This window comes from Capra hircus, chromosome 27, assembly GCF_001704415.2.
Source record: "Capra hircus breed San Clemente chromosome 27, ASM170441v1, whole genome shotgun sequence".
Taxonomy (NCBI): domain Eukaryota; kingdom Metazoa; phylum Chordata; class Mammalia; order Artiodactyla; family Bovidae; genus Capra; species Capra hircus.
Genome location: NC_030834.1, coordinates 25,920,530 through 25,943,429, shown reverse-complemented (window position 1 = coordinate 25,943,429; position 22,900 = coordinate 25,920,530). Strand labels below are relative to the sequence as shown.

The 22,900-nt window shown below is 43.3% G+C and overlaps 2 protein-coding genes and 1 long non-coding RNA gene across 10 annotated transcripts in view; 1 reads left to right on the top strand and 2 right to left on the bottom strand.

The window, feature by feature from the left end:
• MTUS1 (microtubule associated tumor suppressor 1) overlaps positions 1-15,035 on the top strand; it is a 190,262-nt gene extending 175,227 nt beyond the window's left edge. For 7 of the 8 annotated variants that reach the window (XM_018041911.1, XM_018041910.1, XM_018041914.1 and 4 more), the window contains 7 exons: positions 3,835-4,049; positions 5,911-6,016; positions 7,714-7,787; positions 7,933-8,028; positions 10,037-10,153; positions 13,785-13,882; positions 14,477-15,033. In XM_018041911.1, the coding sequence (XP_017897400.1) occupies positions 3,835-4,049; positions 5,911-6,016; positions 7,714-7,787; positions 7,933-8,028; positions 10,037-10,153; positions 13,785-13,882; positions 14,477-14,771 (1,001 nt within the window). In that variant the 3' untranslated portion in view covers positions 14,772-15,033. Of the gene's footprint in view, positions 1-3,834; positions 4,050-5,910; positions 6,017-7,713; positions 7,788-7,932; positions 8,029-10,036; positions 10,154-13,784; positions 13,883-14,476 lie in introns of all 8 variants that reach the window. The other variant, XM_018041909.1, reaches the window with a different exon arrangement.
• Positions 10,160-13,778, bottom strand: LOC106503673. The gene is made up of 3 exons (XR_001917364.1): positions 12,777-13,778; positions 12,350-12,389; positions 10,160-10,231 (listed from the first exon to the last, which is right to left on the bottom strand). It is a non-coding gene; the product is annotated as an uncharacterized LOC106503673 (long non-coding RNA).
• The window catches only part of PDGFRL (platelet derived growth factor receptor like), an 81,711-nt gene continuing 76,401 nt past the window's right edge, over positions 17,591-22,900 (bottom strand). The window contains exons 5-6 of the mRNA XM_005698771.3: positions 21,029-21,168; positions 17,591-19,442 (exon numbers count right to left, since the gene is read on the bottom strand). Coding sequence (XP_005698828.1) covers positions 19,254-19,442; positions 21,029-21,168 — 329 coding nt within the window. The 3' untranslated portion in view covers positions 17,591-19,253. The remainder of the gene's footprint in view (positions 19,443-21,028; positions 21,169-22,900) is intronic.

Sequence of the window (22,900 nt, the reverse complement as noted above, 5' to 3'; positions counted from 1 at the left end):
ACAGAAGCTCTTCTAGTTTTTGGTCCACATAGACATTTTGTCTCGGATACAAGCATTCAGATGAGCCAGAATTTTTGTTTTGTTTTCTTTTGTATTTTGCTGATATGTGAAATCGCAAGGGAATTAAGTCAAAAGGTTGTGTGAAATCAAGAGTTCTCTGACTAGAAAAGCTATTCTTGATGCCTTTGTTGACAGCTTGCAGTATAATTTTCCATCTCCTACTTCCATGTGAAGAACCTGGAATTCACACAAGGAGGCTTGTGGCCCTATAATTTGATTTGTATGATTTTGGAAAGGCAGCAGAAATGAATATTGGATTGGCCAAAAAGTTTGTGTTGGTTTTTCCATAAAATCTTACCAAAAACCCAAATGAGTTTTTTGGCCAACTCAGCTTTTAGTTCTTTGGCTGACATTTGTCTCCCTGAATCACTTCTTTGTCCTTTTTTAATTAGTGATGTGAGGAGGGTGTTCTGTAGTAATCAGCATGACCATTATCTTTTAGTAAATTCTTTTAAAGAAAAAAACCACTTCCCACATTTAGTCCCAAGGCGTGATTGTCAGTGAGTGATGTCAACAGTCTATATAGTCTGATCTCCATCTACCTTTTTGACTCTTCTCTCCAACTTTTCTGCCTCGTGAATGTTCTAGCTCCCAAGGGGCACTGTGCAGCCTCTCTTCATTGCTCATGTGGAATACCGTTTTCACCCTTAATATCAGTTAGTAGTTCTCACTTTGTTTTTGCTAGTCCTGTTTCCTTTCCCCTTCAGTAAATATTTGTGGGCTTACTTGAATTTTAAGGGTTCTCTTTAGCAGACAGTATGCCTGTCATTGAAAGGTTCCCTAGTGGCCCAGTGGTAAAGAACCCACCTGCCAATGCAGGAGATGCGAGAGACATGGGTTCGATCTCTGAGTCGGGAAGATTCCCAGGAGGAGGAAGTGACAACCCACTCCACTATTCTTGCCTGGAAAATTCCATGGACAGAGGAACCTGGTGAGCTACAGACCATGGGGTCGCAAAGGGTCAGACGGGACTGAGAACACACACATGCTTGTCATTATTTCAGTATGACTTATTTTACCTCTGGAGGAATACTTATGTGGTTCAAGGGCTGGAATTTCTACTGCCATGTGGCATATTCCCAAGAAAACAAGTCTATATGATTGTTCAAAATTCATCCCAGGAGCCAGCCAATTTCCCTTTACTTAGATAGAATAATCATTGATGTAAACCTCCTTTTCTCTGTGAAATAATCTTTTTCCTTCCACCACTCCAGAAATGCATATTCCTTACCAAAATAGAGGTAAGGGTTACTTTATAACAGACTTATCAGTCCCCGTTTTGTATGAGTCTGTGGGCACTCTGGGATGTGGAGTACTTCTTATGGGTACGGTAGTGGTACGGTAGCACACCTTTCCCCGTATCTAGTAGGTAAAGGAAGGGTGGAAAAGTCCAAACTTCCCGCGAAATGATTTTTTTTAACTTTTTATTGGAGTGGAGTTGACTTATAATGTTGTGTTAGTTTCTGCTGTAAAGCAAAGTGTATCAGTTATACAAATATCCATGCTTTTTTTAGATTCATTGCCCATACAAGTCACTGTATTGAGTAGAGTTCCTGTGCTAAACAGCAGGTTCTCACCAGTTACCTATTTTATATATAGTAGTGTATATATGTTAATCCCAATCTCCAAATGTATCTCCTTTCCTCCAAGTAACCAAAAATTTGTTTTCTATATCTATGACTCTGCTTCTAGTTTGTAAATATTTGTACCCCTCCTGTTGTTTTTTTTTTAGATTCCACATATAAGTGATATTACATGATATTTATCTTTCTGTGTCTGACTTCACTCAGTATGACAAGGTCTGGGTCCATCCATGTTGCTGCAAATGGTTTTGTTCTTTTTAACTGCTGAGTAATATTCCACTGTATATATGTACCACAGCTTCCTTATCCCCTCCTCTGTCAGAGAATACTTGGGCTGCTTCTATGTGTTGGATACTATAAATAGTGCTTCAGTGAACACTGGGGTGCATGCATCTTTTTGAATTATGGTTTTCCCTGGGTATATTCTGGGTCATATGGTAGTGATATTTTTAGGGTTTCTTTTTTTTTTTTTAAGAAACGTCCATATTGTTCTCTGTGGTGGTTGTATGTACCATTTTACATTCTCACCAACAGTGTAGGAGGTTCCCTTTTCTCCACACCCTCTCTAGCATTTACTGTCTGCAGATTTTTTTGATGATGGCCATTCTGACTGGTGTGAAGTGATACCTCATGGAAAACTAACAGCATGGCATCTGGTCCCATTACCATCACTTCATGGCAAATAGATGGGGAAAGAATGGAAACAGGGAGAGACTTTATTTTGGGGGACTCCAAAATCACTGCAGATGGTGACTGCAGCCATGAAATTAAAAGACGCTTGCTCCTTGGAAGAAAAGCTATGACCAACCTAGACAGCATATTAAAAAGCAGAGCCATTACTTTTCCAACAAAGGTCCATCTAGTCAAAGCTATGGTTTTTCCAGTAGTCATGTATGGATGTGAGAGTTGGACTATGAAGAAAGCTTGAGTGCCGAAAAATGGATGCTTTTGAACTGTGGTGTTAGACAAGACTTTTGAGAGTCCTTGGACTGCAAAGAGATCCAACCAGTCCATCCTAAATGAAATCAGTCCTGGGTGTTCATTGGAAGGACTGATGTTGAAGCTGAATCTCCAGTAGTTTGGCCACCTGATGCAAAGAGCTGACTCATTTGAAAAGACCCTGATGCTGGGAAAGACTGAAGGCAGGAGAAGGGGATGACAGAGGATGAGATGGTTGGATGGCATCACCCACTCAATGGACATGGGTTTGAGTAAACTCCGGGAGTTGGTGATGGACAGGGAGGCCTGGCATGCTGCAGTCCATGGGGTCACAGAGAGTCAGACACGACTGAGCGACTGAACGGAACTGAATAATTAGTGATCTTAAGCATCTTTTCATGTATTTGCTGGCCATCTGTATGTTTTCTTTGGAGAAATGTCTATTTGACTCTTCTGCCTGTTTTGATTGGGTTCATTTGATATTGAACTGCATGAGCTCTTTATGTATTTTAGAGATTAAGCCCTTATTAGTTGCTTTGTTTGCAAGTGTTTTCTCCCATTTCTTTCAGGATTTATTATAGCATGTGTGGGTATTTATTCATGTGCAAGTTCTGCAAGGTATTGTTAATAATTCTGTTCTGGGTAGTGGTAGTGAAAGGTTAGGATGGTCTGATTTTAAATTACGTGTATCATATTTCTTTGCCTTTTTAAAATGTTAACCTTTCAATTTATTCACATTGTAGTGTGGCTTTTCAATGTATTTAAAAAGTTTTTATGCTCTGGTGATTTGTGTTCCATATAATCTTTTATTTTTCTTACTGTATTTTTGAAGTAATGAGCCTAAATTGGCTCCAATCAGGTACAAGCTTAAAGTCTGTTTCTCCTTTGTGGTTTTACCTTCTCTGTTTCTTCTCTGTCTCAGCTGCTTCCCCTATGGGTGACCTGCCTTAGACACCTCAGCCAATCAGAGCCTCTTCTCCTTGAGGCCCGTGCACTGATTGGTCACCACACATAAGGGTGCTCTACTTCTCTTATTGTTGATAGACAAGTTGGCCTTTTGCTGCCAGAGCCCATTTCCTCTCCTTGCCTTTTACCCTTTTACCCAGTTCTGTACTGTTATGGTTGAGAGTCTGGTCCCGAGAGAATTGAGTACTGCTTTCCGAGTCATCACAGCTGTGTGTGAATGTTACGAATGCAGGCCATTTAGCAGGCTGAGAGTCATCTTCCCTTGCCTTTTTCCGTCTCTTTTCAGTCACTGTTTCAACCACCTGTGAGAAGTTAGAAAAAGCCAGGAATGAGTTGCAAATAGCTTATGAAGGATTTGTCCAGAAGTTAAACCAGCAGCACCAGACTGATCTAACAGAGCTGGAGAATCGGCTTAAAGAATTTTACACTGGGGAATGTGAAAAGCTTCAGAACATCTACATAGAAGAAGCAGAGAAATACAAAACTCAATTGCAGGAGCAGGTTTGTACTTTTAGAATTAGAACCTGAGCATGTGCTTGGCCATTGCTGTTAATTTGAATTCTGACTGTTGTCTGATGAGGGTCTTCCTATGATGCCCTTCTCTTTGTTGGATGTCCCTTGATGAATTTCATTATAATTTAAATAAATGAAACAATTTTTAAAGTAAATTTTTACAATCAAAGCAATGTATGTATGTTGAGTGAAAGATTGAAAGAAAAAAGATAAAATTTAAACCCTTTAAATTTTTTTTAAATTGAAATATAGCTGTATAAGATTATATAAGTTACAAGATTACAATATAGTGATTCACAATTTTTAAAGGTTGAAAGTGAAAGTTAGCCACTTAGTCATGTGTGACCCCATGGACTATAGCCCACCAGGCTCATCCATGGGATTCTCCAGACAATAATACTGGAGTGGGTTGCCATTTCCTTCTCCAGAGGATCTTCCCAACAACCCAGGGATCAAGAGTAGATCTCCCATATTGTGGGCAGACTCTTTACTGACTGAGCCACCAGGGAAGGCACTATATAAGTTACAGAATTACAATACAGTGATTCACGAGTTTTAAAGCTTATACTCCAGTTATAGTAGTGTTAGTCGCTCAATCGTGTCTGACTTTTTGGGACCCCACAGACTGTAGCCCGCCAGGCTCCTCTATCCATGGGAGTCTCCAGTCCAGAATACTGCAGTGGATGGCCATTCCCTTCTCCAGACGATCCTCCTGACCTAGGGCTCAAACCCAGATCTCCTGTATTGCAGGCAGATTCTTTACCACATGAGCTATAAGGAAGTCCATGCTCCTGTTCCAGTTATTATAAAATACTGGCTATACAGAAAGAGTCACAGAAATAGACAACAAACTAACTTACAGTTACCAAGAGGGGTGGGGGAAGGAGGGTTGGATGAATTGGAAGATTGGGATTCACAATTTTTAAAGATTATAACTGTATTTATAGTTATTATAAAGTAGTGACTGCATTCCCCATGTTGTATAATATATCCTTGTAGCTTATCTTATACCTAATAGTTTTTCCCTCTTACTGCCCTGCTCCTATATTACCTCTCTCCCTTCCCTCTCCCCACTGGTTACCACTAGTTTGTTTTCCATATCTGTGAGTCTATTTCTTTTTTGTTAAAGTCCCTAGTTTACTGTAATTTTTAGGTCCCACATATAAGTGATATTATATAGTATTTGTCTTTTATTTATTTCACTTAGCATAACACCTTCCAAGGCCATCCATGTTGCTGCAAATGAAAAACGTCCTTCTTTTTTCAATGCCTCCATGGTATTGCATGGTTTGTGCATATATATACACACAGAAATGTACATATACATACACACACATATATACACACTGAGATGTACATATACATACACACGTATATATACACACACCCCACATCTTCTTGATTTATTCTGATGGACATTTTGGTTGCTCTCATGTCTTGGCATTTATAAATAATGCTGCTATGAACATTGGGGTGCATGTATCTTTTCAAATTAATGTTTTTGGAGGTTTTTTTCAGATGTATTTTAAACAATAAAACATCCCTTTATCCTACTACATAGAAATAATCCCTTTGTAAGCATTCTGGTACTGCTACAACATTGGTTTGCATTTCTTCTTTTCTTGTTTAACAACCTGTGTTTTTCACTTCATCGCACCTCCTACACCTCTCTTTAATTTCCTTGCTCCCTTTTCATATCAAGCTTTCATTTCAGCTGTGCATGTGCCTGGTAGCCCTTTAGGCTTGAATGCAAGCTAATGTGTCACACCTCCTAATGCTGCCGCCTATTATGCATTCACCTTAGGACTTGATTTTATTGGTAAACTGTTGTTTTGTTTTTTTCTTACAGTTTGACAACTTAAATGCTACCCACGAAACCTCTAAGTTGAAAATCGAAGCAAGCCACTCCGAGAAAATAGAATTGCTAAAGAAGTCCTATGAAAATTCCCTTTCAGGCAAGAATGCTTTATCTCTATTAAAATAGAATAAGAGCTCATGGAACAGCGTGGTGTGTTTCCACACAGAAATGATTCATAACTTCCCCTCCAGAGAATGCCCTGTGGTGTTCAGTTTTGGAGAGTTTCTTGGTTTCTTTTTGCATTGTTTATTGGGAGTGGTACATGCCCTTTCCCCTAAGGAGGCAGATAAGAGTTTTTTGTTGTTGTTGTTGTTTTTATAAATGCCAGTCTTTTAGGAAAGAGTGAACTTTTAAGGAACCTTACGGCTCTTTTGGTAGTAGCTGTGCTTGACCACTTCAGATCCTAGGAAGGATCTGTGAGTTTACATCCTGCCCGCAGTGAAGGGCCCATACCAGGCACTTCTGTACACCAGGACTGTTGGGAAAGGTACACGGCACTTGCTGGATAAAAAAAATCATTTATTTCATCATTATTAGAAGAGGCAAAGTAAAAGGAAAAGAATACATACTGAGGAAACCAGAATTGAAAGAGACACGTGTACCCCAATGTTCGTCACAGCACTGTTTATGATAGCCAGGACATGGAAGCAACCTAGATGTCCATCGGCAGATGAATGGATAAGAAAGCTGTGGTACATATACACAATGGAATGTTACTTAGCCATTAAAAGAATACATTTGAATCAGTTCTAGTGAGGTGGATGGAACTGGAGCCTATTATACAAAGAGTGAAGTAAGCCAGAAAGAAAAACACCAATACAATATACTAATGCATATATATGGAATTTAGGAAGATGGTAATGATGACCCTACATGCGAGACAGCAAAAGAGACACAAATGTATAGAACAGTCTTTTGGACTCTGTGGGAGAAGGCGAGGGTGGGATATCTGAGAGAATAGCATTGAAACATGTATTTATCATATGTTAAACAGATCGCCAGTCCAGGTTTGATGCATGAGACAGGGTGCTCAGGGCTGGTGCACTGGGATGACCCAGAGGGATGGGATGGGGAGGGAGGTGGGAGGGGGGTTCAGGATGGGGAACACATGTACACCCATGGCTGATTCATGTCAATGTATGGCAAAACCAATACAATATTATAAAGTAATTAGTCTCCAATTAAAATAAATAAATTTAAAAGAAGAAATTATCAAAACTGAAAAAAAAAGGAAAAGAATAAGAAGCCATTTTTTTTTTTTTTTTACAGAACATAAGTGCCCATGTAGCTAAAGCTCTTGCACTGAACCTTTTCATCTACAGAGAAACATCTGGACATGTGGTGGGAACTGGGCCTTCTCACCAGAAAAACAGATGTGTTGTGTGAGGTCAGCGATGAGAGCATGTGGAATGACTGGCCCAGGGTAGATGTTAGTGAACACTGGGTTTCTTCCTTTCTGTTGGAGATGGGTTTACTCTGAGGCTTCTGTTTACTTCAGGAAGAGCAACTAGAACAGAGCACAGAGACTCAGCCCAGGAACTTGAAGGGATGCTCTACGTTCCCTGAGGTCTTTTGGCCCCTCTGAGCCTCCATGTTCTCATCCATGAAAGGGGAATTAGCTCATGGGCTAATTTGATACCAAGTAGCTTAATTTATACAAAAGTACCATACAAATGTAAAGTAACATAGGTAGAGTGCCTCCTAGTCAACTCTTATATCCACGTGCTTTAATGTATGTAGACGAATGCAGTGATCTCATAGGGTGGTATTGACTCAAAAATCACTTCTTTCCAGAAATCAAGAAAAGCCATGAAATGGAAAAGAAATCCCTCGAGGATCTGCTTTACGAGAAGCAGGAATCACTAGAGGTAGGTAATCTCAGTCTCTAACGCACACACACCCGGTCATCAGTCTTGAGGCTTGTGTGGTTTTGGTATGTTTCTCTGCACATCTGCCACGTTGCTGGTGCCAGCTTGTTTACTCATGCTCCACATTTCATTGTTTGTGTTTCAGAAACAAATCAGTGATCTGAAGAGTGAAAATGATGCTTTAAATGAAAAGTTGAAATCAGAAGAGCAGAAAAGAATATCAAGAGAGAAAGCAAATTTAGTAAGTCGTGTATGCTCTCCCATCACTATTGAATTTTCCTTCTGTTCAACTGTCTCTTAGAGTCAATTAAGTATTCAGCAGCTAGAGAATATGGGTTTGGAGTCCTTTTCATAGCCTGCAGTATGCTTTTTCAACTGTATACTGTGGCTTCTTTGGTTACTAGTGGTTTCTTCTTTTTCAATTCTAAAAACTGACATAACAGATGAAATCCAATATATTGCTAGTGATCTATGCTAATGGGCTTCCCTGGTGGCTCAGATGGTAAAGTGTCTGCCCACAATGCGGAGACCTGGGTTCAATCCCTGGGTCGGGAAGATCCCCTGGAGAAGGAAATGGCAACCCACTCCAGTACTCTTGCCTGGAAAATTCCATGGACAGAGGAGTCTTGTAAACTACAGTCCACGGGGTCGCAAAGAGTCAGGCACGACTGAGCGACATCACTTCACTTCACTTCTTCTGTGCTAATACCTTCAGGAAGATAGGAGAAGCCTCAATTAGGGTCAGAGTGTTTTATGTGAAGACTTCACTTTAAAAAAAAAATTAACTCGCTATATTGGGATATACTTTATATACCACAACAGTCATTCTTTAAAGAAAAAAAAAAAAGGCAGATCAGCAGTTCACAAGTTGTGCCTTGGTCACCAGGAACTAATTCCACTTTCATCACCCCCCTCCCCCGCCAAAGAAACCCTGCAGCTATTAACTCATCCTTCCCCACAACCCCTCCCAATAAAAAAATAAAACCAAACGCAAACTCCCCAGCCCTCTAGGCTCACCAGTCTCCTTTCCGTCTCTATGGATGTGCCTGCTCTGGACATTTCACTGAAATGGAACCATGCTGCACGTGGCTTTCTGTGTCTGGCCTCTTTCCCTCCGCTTTTGTTTTCAGGGTTCGTGCATAGTGTAACAGGTACAGACATTTCATTCCTTTTTCTGGCTGAACAGTATTTCACTGTATGGCTAATCCTCACTTTTGAAAAACATGAATTTCTCTGGTAAACTTAACTTTCTCTTCCAACTTGTATCCTTACTTCTCTGCATCCTTCCAACTTTTTTGGGGTCCCTCAGTGAGCTCTGTGAAGCGGTCCCCACGGGCACCTTCCCTGATTCCCCCTAAGGGTTGCCCCAGAGCATTAACTACTGTCCAGAGGAAAGTGCTGATGATTGACACACCATCACCACTGACTGCTTGTCTGAGGAATTCCCTCATTTAACATCTGATCAAAGGACTGTGCGCTGTTAACTTGTATCATAGGTTAACTTGTATTCAAGGTTCACTTGAATTTCCATAATTAAGGCCAAGGAGTCAGGGAATCCACCATGGTGGTGTTCTCTCTCAGTCTGTTCTTCCCTTATGTAGGATTTATCTTGGATAGCATTTTCACAATGCATGCATCCTATGCCATGTAGGTGCTGGGATGTCACTCACTAACAGGGCATTATTTTGCCCTAGGACAGCCAGGTCAACACATGCCTATCATGGCAAACATCCGAAAGACTCAGGACGTGATTGCCATTTCTGTTGTTTGCCAGAGAGCCCTATAAACACACTGCTCGTGTATTTGCCAGAGAGCCCTATAAACACACTGCCCGCGTATTTCCCACTGACTTAGGTTAGAGCGAACGATCATTCACTGTTCTCCCTCCAAACATACTCTGCAGCCAGAATCTGTTTTGTATTGTAAGCTACGGCTTTCCTCTTACTTCCATAAAATATTTGATGCTACCAATATTTTTTTAACATATTAAGTTACTCATGAGTGAGTGAGAATGTTTTCAAATGTGGAATGCATCATATCGTTTTTAAGACCAAAGACTTTGAGATGGAAGCCATCTTATCTTAACCCTTCTTTTTAGCTCTTTCTTTGAACCTGTGAAAGAAGGTCAGTGTCTCTTGCCACTTGTTTAATTTCTAAATCTAATCAAAGACGTCTTGTATGAAGAACATGAGCCATGCAGTCGTGTTCAGTTGATCAGTCAGAGCCATATCCTGCTGTGTCTTTTCCAGAAAAACCCTCAGATCATGTATCTGGAGCAAGAGTTAGAAAGCCTGAAAGCCGTGTTGGAGATCAAGAATGAGAAGCTGCGCCAACAGGACGTCAAGTTAATGAAGATGGAGAAACTGGTAAGTTTAATGCGGAGCCTTACGGAGCGTGGTAACACCTGAGGCCTCTGAGCTGGATCCATGGGGTGGTCTTCGTGTCTAGAGATGTTTGGAAACATAGGAAAGGTAAAAAAGATTACATTTTCTTTTCTATGTTAGCTTAAGGCTTATTCATTGCTGCCTTCTGCAACAGTTTTTGTTCCCCGCCCCCTGCCCCCCCATCCCAAGAAACATGCAAAAGGAGCAGTCAGTGTTTAGAAAAATAACAACAAAGGTCATTCATATCCGTGGCCTGGGGATAGCCACCTGCATAAAAACAATGTTTAAATAATGTAAAAGTGGTTATTTAATATACCACCAGCTCAAGGGCCGGAGAAGGCAATGGCACCCCACTCCAGTACTCTTGCCTTGAAAATCCCATGGGCGGAGGAGCCTGGTAAACTGCAGTCCATGGGGTCGCTGAGTCGGACATGACTGAGCGACTTCACTTTCACTTTTCACCTTCATGCACTGGAGAAGGAAATGGCAACCCGCTCCAGTGTTCTTGCCTGGAGAATCCCAGGGAAGGGGGAGCCTGGTGGGCTGCCGTCTATGGGGTCGCACAGAGTCAGACATGACTGAAGCGACTCAGCAGCAGCAGCAGCAGCTCAAGGGCTTTCTTATGCTCAAATCAGTTGTGTCCTTAATCCCCTCAGAGCAATTCAATCTTGCTAAATATCTCAATTCTTCATCTTGCTTCATGGGAATTACACTGTGATAAAAGAACTGCACGTTTATACAGTTAACCTGGTTGGACAAGTAGGCAGTGCTATGAAAAACAGGAATAAAGTTTAGTTTGTGCCCTCCAGGACAGACAACTGACGTCAGTGTGTGGGGAGTCCATCCAGGGCTTTGTGGGAGGTTGTCCCTTCTCCCCCTAACTGTAGGTGACTCAGCGTTGAGTAGGTGCCTCAGTCAAACCCAAACCAGCCCTGGACAAGAGGGAGCATGGAAGGCGCTCGTTACTCATTGTTTTGTTTGTTTGTTTTTGCTGTTTGGTTTTCTTCTAGAGACTATTACCTTTCAAGGGAGGTAAGAGCTAACCCCCATGTGGATACATGGATGCTCTGAATTACCAGGAAAGTTTGCTTTTGTAAAGGAAGGAAAGAGCTCATGGTCTCTAATGGCCCCAACCTGGTATATACCAGCTTCTGCCAGATGGACAGACCTCCCTGATCTATCAGGTCCCGTGCCTGCCCATGTGGCCACCAGCACTGACTCAGATAATCCTGTTAATAGCTCGTTGTTCCATATGCTGCCACTCACACATCAAAACTTTTCAAGCCCTCATGTGCAGTAAGATCAGACTCCGCTGTAAATTACTCGTCCGTCTTCATTTTCGTTGATCCACAAGTATTTCTGTCCCTTGCCGTGGTCAGCTTGGCATGGTGTATATACAGAAGGAGGGGTTGATATGATGACAGATAAGCCCCCTGTTACCTTGTTTATTTGTAACCTCCATGCCTTTGTCAAAAATAAGACACGTAGAAAGCAAAGAGGCTTTCTCCATTAAAAAAAAAAAACAAAAACAAAAAACTATCCCTGCTGATCATTAGCTCTGAGAACTGGTTCCCAGGGCTAGTTTACTCTCCAGTAAAATGAGGAATTGAAGAGATACTATTTTAAGGCCAATCACTACCCAGTATTTAATCTCAGATTTTCTCACCTTGTGTTTTTATCTTGTATTCCTTTATACTTCCTGGAAATTCCAAGGCTCCCTCTATTTTACATGTTAGTCACATTTGGGGGATATTTCACCTGGTTGGCTTGTCCTAAGTTTTTTCTGGATAATAGGATGGTGGTGGTGGGAATGTAAATTGGTATAGCCACTATGGAGAACAGTATGGAGGTCCCTTAAAAAACTGAAACTGCAGTTTCAGTTTTTTATGACCTAGCAATCCCACTCCTGGGCATATGCCCTGAGAAAAACCACAATGCAAAAAGACTATTTACAACAGCAACCTAAATATCCATCAACAGATGAATGGATAAAGAAGATATGGTACGTACATACAATGGAATAGTACCTCTGCCATACAAAGGAATGAAATTGGGTCATCTGTAGAGATGGGAATGGACCTAGAGTCTGTCACAGAGTGAAGTAGGTCAAAAAGAGAAAAACAAAGATCGTGTATTAATGCATATATGTAGAATCTAAAAAAATGGTAACGAACTTACCTGCAGGGCAGGAATAGAGACACAGATGTAGAGAATCGACCTGTGGACCCAGGAGGGGAGGGGAGGATGCACTGAGAGAGTACACTGACATACACACGCTACTGTGTGTGAAACAGACCGCTCATGGGAAAGCTGCATAGCATAGGGAGCCCAGCTCGGTGCCTAGCGATGACCCAGAGAGCTGGAAATCTGAGGAAGGCTCAAGAGGAAGGGGATATACGTACAGATAGCTGCTTCACATTGTTGTATAGCAGAAGTGAACAACACTGTAAAGCAATTATACTCCAATTAAAAAAACAAAAACCAAAAACACCAGCACTGCAGAGTTGAAATGAGAGTAGCTTAGTCACAGGCAGCAGTGACAAGGACTTAGCACAAAGTTGGACAGAGCTGTGATGTCTCCTCCAAGAGGGTAATGAAATCTTACCTTCGGAAAGTGAGCAGGAGTATATTCAGCTCTTCATCATTAGCTGATCCAGTGTCTTCTGGGCTTTTCTCCTTTAATCTCGCAGATCAGTTTGCTTGCCTGTTGTCCTTCCCAGGCTAAACTTTCAAGGAAAACAAACATGTCTAGTTCAGCTAAGGAGGGGTGCCTTTTGTCATGCACTTCTTTGTTTTGAGGCTCCACAGAGCTCTGTGGATTGCACCCTGTGGCCACTCAGAAGGACATGCTGACAAGTCACCAGGAAACCATGATTAAGGGCGTGTTAAACACTGCCACGAACTGAGTTTTCATCGAATGTGGGATTTTTTCTTTTTTTTCCCCCCAAATTGACCATAAGAATCTGTAGGGTCTTTGATAAATGTTGGCTGCCTGGCCAACAGTTTCACCGTGAAACTGAAAGAGGCACAGCCTCCAAGGGCAGGGCACCAGTTCTTGGGAATTCTAAAACAGCGTGACCTTGAACAAATCAGTAACCCCTGGGGGGGTGTGTGTTTTCACATGCCCTGGCATACGTTTGAAAAGTAATATCCGTGTGCTCTGTTTTGCTGCAGTAGATTCGTTTTTGCACTGCATCAGTGTAGAGACATTTAACATATGATTCAACTTTGCTGAATTAAGAGTAGCCATTGACCTATATACGTTACCGTGTGTAAAACAGCTAATGGGAAGCAGGGAGCTCAGCTCAGGGCTCTGCGATGACCTAGAGGAGTGGGATGGGAGATCCAGGGGGAGGGGATATCTGTATACATACAGCTGATTGGCTTCGTTGTATAGCAGACACTAATACAACATCGTAAAGCAATTATACTCCAATAATAAATTTTTTAAATAAAATAAAAATACTGTTAACCTTGAAAAGAATTAAAAAAAAAAAAACTTTCCTAAATTAAATCTCTGTAGTCTACACTGGTGTCAGGAAGGTACCTCACGAAATCAGGGGCCTTATGTAATTTTTAATGTATGAATGTTGACACTCTCGTTTATGCCAAGGTGGACAATAACACAGCGCTGGTAGACAAACTGAAGCGATTCCAGCAGGAGAATGAAGAACTAAAAGCTCGGATGGACAAACACATGGCAATTTCAAGGTAACAATGCCACTGTCCTGTTTGCCCCGAGCTCCTTCCTGCCTCAGACATGAACACTGAATGTTCCTTTCTTAGCACGGTCCACTCCTGTCCCTCCTGGACTGAAGCGAGTGGTCAGAGGTTCTGATTTCCGCCTGGGAAATGACTGCAGCCCATGGCGCCTTCACTTACCCAAGGGGCCTAGACCAAAGGCTGAGTCCTCAGCAGGCATGCCTTCCCTTCCCAGGGAAACCTGGCTGATGGAAGTGGAGAATGCCCTCAGAGAAGGATCATCACAATAGCAAACAAACCCCAAGCAGGAAACAGCCCCCGCCCTGGCCCCCACCACCTATGAGGGTCCTGAGACACACAGCCTGCCTGTGGGTGCGTTACCAGGTCTACTATGAAACTGCCTCAACGTATAGCTTTTCCTTTGGCTCCAGCTCACACTGCCCTGTTCCTCTGCCAGCCCAGCCTGTGTACAGCAATTGCTTTCATTCCAGAGATCATCTGGGGGCTCTCAAATTTAAACCAGTAAGAATTTTGTTTCAGCTTCTTGAAAAAAAAAAAAAAAAAAAAGACTCACATGATTTCTGGCTCCTTTCTGTCTGCCAGGCAACTTTCCACAGAGCAAGCGGTCCTGCAGGAGTCGCTGGAGAAGGAGTCCAAGGTCAACAAGCGCCTCTCCATGGAGAACGAGGAGCTGCTCTGGAAGCTCCACAATGGGAACCTGTGCAGCCCCAAGAGGTCCCCCACATCCCCCGCCGCCCCCTTCCAGTCGCCTCGGAACTCCAGCTCCTTCCCCAGCCCCAGTGTCTCTTACCCAGAAGACCTTCCTGGGAGCCAGAGAGAGACAGACAGCATCTCTGCAGGACTGACCCCGCCCGCAACTGCGCACCACCCGCCCTAGAAGTGGGAAGCCATGGCCCGAACCGGCTCCTCCCACGTGAGGCCGGACTCCAGAGGAAGGCGTCCGACCCGGTCCAAAGATGCTATGGGAACGGATCTACACGGACACTGTCGCACAAAGCACTTACAGAGCGGGAAAAACCTTGGTCATTGCCTTTTTCACCTATGGGTAAAGGGGAAAACTCTCAGGGGCCTGTTAAGATAAAGATTTATATAACCTTTGTAACCTTATATAACCTTTGTAATTTATATAACCTTCACCAGACACCTTCTCGTGATTTTTCTTTTGGTCTGACTGGGGCTGTGTGGATGGAGCAGATGGACCCGAGTGTCGTGTGTTGGACACTGCCTCCCTTGGTGTGTGTTGAGCTGAGCACCTCTGGAGACGTGTTCGTCAAGTAGTCGTCAGTGTAGACATCTGTGCAGAAGCCATAGAAGGAAGAGCAATAGTTGCTGGAGTTAGGATTCTTTACTACCGGTCAGCTCGGCCCTCTGCCCTGGTGGGGAAGAGGGGGCCACAGCAACAACTCTGACTTGCCCGGGTCTGTACCTTCTCTGCATCCCTTTGAGTAACTTGTTGGCAGCTTTTCAGTGTTCAGCTGTGTCAGTCGAAACTAGCTAATTTTTTTTTTTAACTTACCCACGTGAACGTGAAATACTACAATCCATTTTCTCAGGCTATAAGCAAATGCAGAACCCTAAGGAGTCGGACACGACTGAGCAACTGAACTGAACTGAACGTTGCTTGAAAAGAAAGAAAAAATCTGGATAGAGAAAGAGCAATACCCATGGATTGCTCTCTGCCTTATTTTTAGCTTGATCTGAGCTGTTCTCAGTGATTTCAGCTGGCTTCTTCTCTTCCATCCCCATCTCCTCCCTCCCCCAACCAGAGCCACAAAAGCAAACCTTCCACCTCCTTCCTACTTTTCTCTGGGCAAAGTATGCTTTGCCAAAGCCAGCTCATCTTCAAGGTGCTGACCACTTTTCCAAATAAACCAGGGCCTGGTTCCAAAGTACAAATTTGGGGACATCCTAGAGAGATTAAAAAACAAAACAGGGTCAATAGCTGACAGAACTGGGAAAGGCAGGATTCGGTATTTATGGATGACTAGAAGCACCTTGCTAATAGAGCAGGCTGGGGAGATAATGCTAAATTTTCACTTACCTTTGAGGAATCTCCTGTCCTGGGGAAGACAGGAGAATGGCCAGCCGGTGAGAGGAAAATGTGGCTTGTCCAGCTCTTCTCCAAGTTGCATTTCAGTCTCTCTTCAAAACATCACTTATTACCTCCCCCAGTTCTAATACGCTGGGGGAAGTAGAAGGAAAAACTGTGGCTTTTTTCTCTCTCCCTGCATGTGTCAAGCTTGTGCTGTCAGTATTTACCAATCAGCATAGCTGACATTCAATGCCTGTACAACTAACCCCTATAGTAAGAACAGGTTCAGGCCACTAGAGGTGGATCTTTGAGTTGTCACTTACACATACACTACAAAGCAGTGCTCAGATTTCTCCAAGCCAGGCTTCAACAGTACGTGAACCATGAACTTCCAGATGTCCAAGCTGGATTTAGAAAAAGCAGAGGAACCAGAGACCAAATTGCCAACAACTGTTAGATCATCGAAAAAGCAAGAGGGTTCCAGAAAAACATCTACTGCTTCATTGACTACACTAAAGCCTTCAACTGTGTGGATCACAACAAACTATGGAAAATTCTTAAAGAGATGGGAGTACCTGACTACCTTACCTGCCTCCTAAGAAATCTATATGCAGGTCAAGAAGCAACAGTTAGAAGTGGACATAGAACAACAGACTGGTTCCAAATTGAGAAAGGAGTATGTCAAGGCTGTATATTGTCACCCTGCTTATTTAACTTCTATGCAGAGTATATCATGTGAAATACCAGGCTGGATGAAGCACAAGCTGGAATCAAGATTGCCAGGAGAAATATCAATAATCTCAGATATGCAGATGACACCACCCTTATGGCAGAAAGCAAAGAACTAAGCCTCTTGATGAACATGAAAGAGGAGAGTGAAAAAGTTGGCTTAAACCTCAACATTCAAAAAAAATCATGGCATCTGGCCCCATTACTTCATGGCAAATAGATGGGGAAACAATGGAAACAGTGACTTTATTTTGGGGAGCTCCAAAATCACTTCAGATGGTGACTGCAACCATGAAATTAAAAGATGCTTGCTCCTTGGAAGGAAAGCTATGACCAACCTAGACAGCATATTAAAAAGCAGAGCCATTACTTTGCCTACAAAGGTCAGTCTAGTCAAAGCTATGGTTTTTCCAGTAGTAGAGGTATGGATGTGAGAGTTGTACCATAGAGAAAGCTGAGTGCCAAAGAATTGATGCTTTTGAACTGTGGTGTTGGAGAAGCCTCTTGAAAGCCCCTTGGAGTGCAAGGAGATCCAACCAGTCAATCCTAAAGGAAATCAGTCCTGAATATTCATTGGAAGGACTGGTGCTGAAGCTGAAGCTCCAATACTTTGGCCACCTGAGCCAAAGAACTGACTCATTTGAAAAGACTCTGATGCTGGGAAAGATTGAAGGCAGGAGGAGAAGGGGATGACAGAGGATGAGATGGTTAGATGGCATTACCGACTCGATGGACATGAGTCTGAGCAAGAGATAGGCAGGGAAGCCTAGCGTGCTGCAGTCCATGGGGTCACAAAGAGTCAGACACAACTGAGCAACTGAACTGACCAAGTGGACTGATATTCATGCTGCATTGTTTGTTTTACTAGTGATTGTGTCTAAAGTCTTTCATCTCTGATACTTGACTATGTATGTAACCTTTCATGTTCATTTCTGATACATGGGAACGTAGGTTCACTGCCACCTCCTGGAATCTCTCTCTGCTCACTTTCCAGCTGTCCTCAGCATCATTAGCCAAAGCGGGGCTTGCCATCCATTCCCTGCACGTGGTAAATGTTGTGCTGTTCCCTGTGTCCTCCATGCCATTTAGGTTCTGGAGTAATCATTCTGACACAGTTAACACAAAACATCTTCAGAGAATGGGAGATGATGAGAGAGGAAACAAAACAGAACTTTAACATTATCTTGAAAACAATGTTACCACTTAGGATGCAAAATGTTGGCACATCATAAAAATAGGAGTGTGGAAACAGCCATAGTTGTGCTCAGTTTGGAGTGATGGAAAATATTTTACTTAAATAAATAATGCTGGAATATTCAATATAAGGGTTGCATCCTCTGACATAGTTCACTCTCCAAAGTGTTATCTAGTTTGAACCATAGGGATTGTCTCCTCTTAACCTATTTCCTAGGAATTTCCATTGCAACCACAAAATTGGACATGAGCTGAAATTTAGCTCCCAGAGCTAGACCTCAAGATTTTCTAAATTCAAAGCTATGGGTATTTGAGACATAATCAACTTTTACTGGTTTTAATAATAATTTCTGCTGTATAAGAAACTTGGAACAGCCACAGTCTACCTATTTTGAAGATGGTAAAAATAAGCCTAAACAAAGTGGAATCTTCCTTAACCTGTGCATCAATTTTATATTGAACATTAAGGATTTAAAAACACATGCTGGGCTTCCTTGATGGTCCAGTAGTTAAGAATCCACCTTGCAATGCAAGGGACACTGTTTGGATACCTGTTTGGGGAAGATCCCACATGCCGCAGAGCAGCTAAGCCTGTGCACCACAACTGCTGAGCCAGGGCTCTAGAGCCTGTAAGCTGCAACTACTGAAGCCCACGCGCCCAGAGCCTGTGCTCCGCAGTGAGAGAGGGAAACCACCGCAACAAGAAGTCAGTGCAGTGCAATGAACAGCAGCCTCCGCTCCCCGCAACTAGAGAAGGCCCACGGGCAGCAATGAAGACCCAGTACAACCTATATAAACAATCTTTAAAACAACAACAACAAAATGCTGTTGTTCTTACTAAATGTCTAATCTAGAACTAGTCATTCTGAGTGCAGCAGTTTTTAAAAAAAAGTATATATTTTTTGATACTTTATATCATACAATAGTTCATGTATAGTTGAACTATATATATAAAATCACTACATTTTTAGACTCTCATAGTGTGGTTATGATACCAAAGGGAATATTAGGTATTGACTCAAACATTGCTGCCAATGAGTGCTTCTGGATGTACTTCAAACCGACTAAAAACAACGAGCACTTAGCCCTTGTTTTTTTTTTTTACTTTTTACAAAAACTTGCTCCTTTAATAGAAAATGATTATATAAAGTTGTTTACATATATGCCTTCTGAGTAGAAACACTAGAAATGCATATACGTAGGTCAGCAGTCAGAATACATGCTTTCTGCTAGGAGAGTTAACACTTCTAAAATTAGACCAATGACTTCCTTTTAGTTTGGAGGTCTGGGTCTGACTCACAAGGCAGGGCCTGGGGTTTGGCCCTGGCAAAGACAAAGAACCCTGGAGCTGGCTGTGCACCCCAGTGGGCTTTCCATCAGTTCATTTATACTTCATCTTCCAAGTCAGGAAGACTCCACAGTGGTGGCTACTGTGGTCTGTCCTTGGAGATTCTGAGCAGTGCAAATGTAATAACCTGCGTCAATGGTCTCAAAGTCTTCAATGCTCAGGACACTCTGGGAGATCCTTGTGGTGTGCCCAAGTCCTCTGTGGATCAGCCGCCAGGAGTCCTGAATCGTCACGGGCCTTTCATCCTGTTGAACAACACCCACGGGGACTGGAGCACAAACCACACGCTGCTCTCAACAGCTCCCATTCCTCTGACATGGCCGAGTATCCCTTTCAAAGCGCAAAACACATGCTCCTACAGGACTATTTGGTAGGCACAGCTCACGGGACTCTGACACTGTCTAGTCAGTTTAGGCTGCATTTTTTTTCCAAGCAGGGTCTTGAATTTCATTATGCTGTTTGGCTCTCTCTTCCTGCCCTTTCTCTTCAAGTTTCTACTTAATATAAATTTTACTCTTTTGGAACTTCAAGAATGTGGGGCTGGTATTAGGCATAAAGATACAGATAAATTTTTCCACTGCTCTGCTGTTGACACTGCTCACGTTCACCCCTTGGTGCAGAGGTTCTTATTCACAGAACTTAGAAGCCCGAAGCACTCACCTTGTAAGTGAATATAAGCTCTCAACTGTTCAGATTTGGGGGAGGGAGACATGATTAGTCAAATGTGCCCTAGGACTGCAGTGGGCGGAAAGCTGTGCCCGGGATGGATAGTATTATAGGTGAGGTGACTTCACTCCCTATTTCTAGAAAGTGAGATGGTCACTTCTGAGATGCTTCCTCCAACTTCAGTGATAAGTAGTATCTTCTGAATTAGTTTAACATAATCGTAATATTTAGAGTATTACTGAATTAATACCCTTTCTGCTAATAATTAGCAATGTACCCTTTCTGCTAATAATTAGCAATGTAAAGAAACCAAAAAACCTCTCATGCAAGCTATTCATGTTTTCCAAATGGGACAACACTTTAGAAACAAGTACCTGGCACTGGGAAAGCACCATTCTCCAGGGAGAGTTATTTTCCACCAATCGCATACCTTCGACCAGAAGCATATTGGCTGCCAAGTACATCTTAGGATGCCAGATCCAGATCTCTTCTGGCATCAAGGGGATTGTTCCATGTTGGTAGCGAGGCTGTCTATTTTAGTGAGCAGAACAGGCCCACGGCTGCGTGTGCTGGAGCTGGGTTTATGGCAAGTCTATTTTAAGATAATCTTGGCCTCACGGCACCTTTTCCAAGGCCTGGGTTTACATGCCGACTTGGTGGGTGTCTGCTCAGAGTTCTTTGCCCCAGGGACCAACTTTTACACGGAAAAGGCTAAAGGACTCCAGAAGGAAGGTAGATTGGCCTCCAACTAACCCAAAGTTAAGACTGCAAATTGAGGTTGGGGTTGAAGAAAGGAGGGCCCTTCCTTTCCTGTTCATGCCCCTGTCCCCTTCCTTCGGGTTCATGAAGAAAAGAGGGTACATTGACTAAATAACCTAATGGAACTCAGTCACTTTTTCCTGTTCTTTAAAAAAAAAAAAGCCATTTATTGGCTTGGCCAAAAACTTCCTTTGGGTTTTTCTGTAACAGGGAAAAACCTGAATGAACTTTTTGGGCAGCCCAATATAAACATCAGTGAGACATTTTAGCAGCAAACCAGCAAGTTCTGGCCCTACCAGGGCTCCATGCATTTCTCACGCGTCTTAAGTGACGGTCCTCATCACTGGCTGAGGGTGAACAGGGAACTAAAAACTACAGCAGCTGGCCGAGGCCGGGCCATGCTTACCTTCTGCCCTGGGTAGGTCCACCTGAATTCCACCTCCACATCTGGCTCCCCCAGGACTGTGCAAAGGACGCTCAGATCATCCCCGCCCTTCACCTTGTTCGAGGATGCCAAGATGGTCGTTGATGGAGGGCCCCTGGGAACTGGAAGTGAGCAGAGGACAGCGATGTGAGATGACATCCATGGGCAAGGGTGGCAGACACAAACCGACAGACGTGTTCTCTTCTCTGGGCAGATATGGGACATCCCTGCCTTTCTTCAGCTACCCAACTATAGCATCCGACCTGCTCTGTCCACTACTTGGGGTTTTATGATGCCTCTTCTCTGTCTACCTTGGTGGTCCAAAATGGGGTGGACATCCAGAGTCCCCCAGACATTCCACTTGTAAGGAGACAAGCCCAGAAGATCTGCGAGGAGCTTGTATGAATGAAAAGGTGGAGAGAGAAGAAGGGGGTTGGGAGCAGAACAAGGGGAAGGAAGAGAAGGCGGTCTGGAGGGAGGACCACCGACGGGGAGGACAGACAGGCGTATGGCTCAGCAGCCTCAGGAGGAAGAGGAGCAAGTCAGAATCCACCAACGGGAGAGACGCTTGTAGGAAGACCGTGCGGGATCTCGCCTTCATGGCATTGCAGAGACAACGTTCTTCATCAGGCTCAGTCCACTCGAGTAATTTCGAGGGCAGCATGGATCCAGGAACATGCTAGGAGAGGAGGCTAAGGCAGGGAACCAGCCAGACATGGTCTCCGAGCCCCGGGGCCTCCATTCCAGCAGAGGAGGTGCACCCTCAACAGGCCACTGTGTGGTGGGTTTAGAACCTGAGCTGTGGGAAGAACAGAAGGAGAGGCCCAGAGTGCCGCGGAAGTTCAAGATGGTCTGCGAAGCATGAAAGGTTTATTTAGGGATGAAGGCCTGCAGGGAAAAAGGGAGGGACCAGCAGACACGCCCTGAGGAGAGTAGAGGAGAACTCTGGGGAGGGCAGAGGCCAGCCCTGCAAGACCTTTCAAGCCTTATGGAAGATTTTGACTTTGGTTCTAGGAAAAGTTCATTAGTTCAGAGGTTCATTAGTTCAGTGGTTCATTTAGCCCACAGAATGGTTTTAATTCGACCAATAATCAGTTACTGGGTGGAAGATGGAGAAAGCATGGGCATGGAAGAGATCAATTGGAAAGGTACTTATGTTAGACCAAGGAAGAAATGATGATAGTTGAACTCTTTTTGCATAGGATGGACAGAAGAATGCAAGGGCTTTGATGGAATGAGTCAAAACGACTGGGAGGAGCTGGGAGTGTTTTGGGTTCCCATACCCCGGAACTGCAGCGCCATCACTGGAATGAGGGCAACTGAAGAACCAGGCCTGGGAGGAAGGCCCGGAGCTCAGGAAAGGGTCTGTGCTGAGGCAGCTCAGTGCAGATGTTAGAGAGACAGTTGGGTACACGAAGCTGGCGATCCAGGCCACATCCATTCCCCTGGGAGTGATTGGTACACAAATATGCAGCAGCATGTGTCTATGGCCGAGACCACCCAGGAGGAGCAGGAAGACAGGCCAGGAAAGTGCCTGGGGGGATCTACAACATTTAAAAGCTAGCAGAGGCAGCTCATTCTATGAGGCCACCATCACCCTGGTACCAAAACTAGACAAAGATATTACAAAAGAGGAAAAATAGAGGCTGGTATTACTGATGAACATAGACATACAAATCCTCAACAAAATACATGCAAGCCAAATCCAACAACACATTAAAAGGATCATACACTATGATCAAGTGGGATTTATCCCAGGGATTCAAGGATTCCTCAATGAATGCAAATTAATGTGATACATCATATTAACAAACTAAATAAAAACCATATGATCATCTCAATAGATGCAGAAAA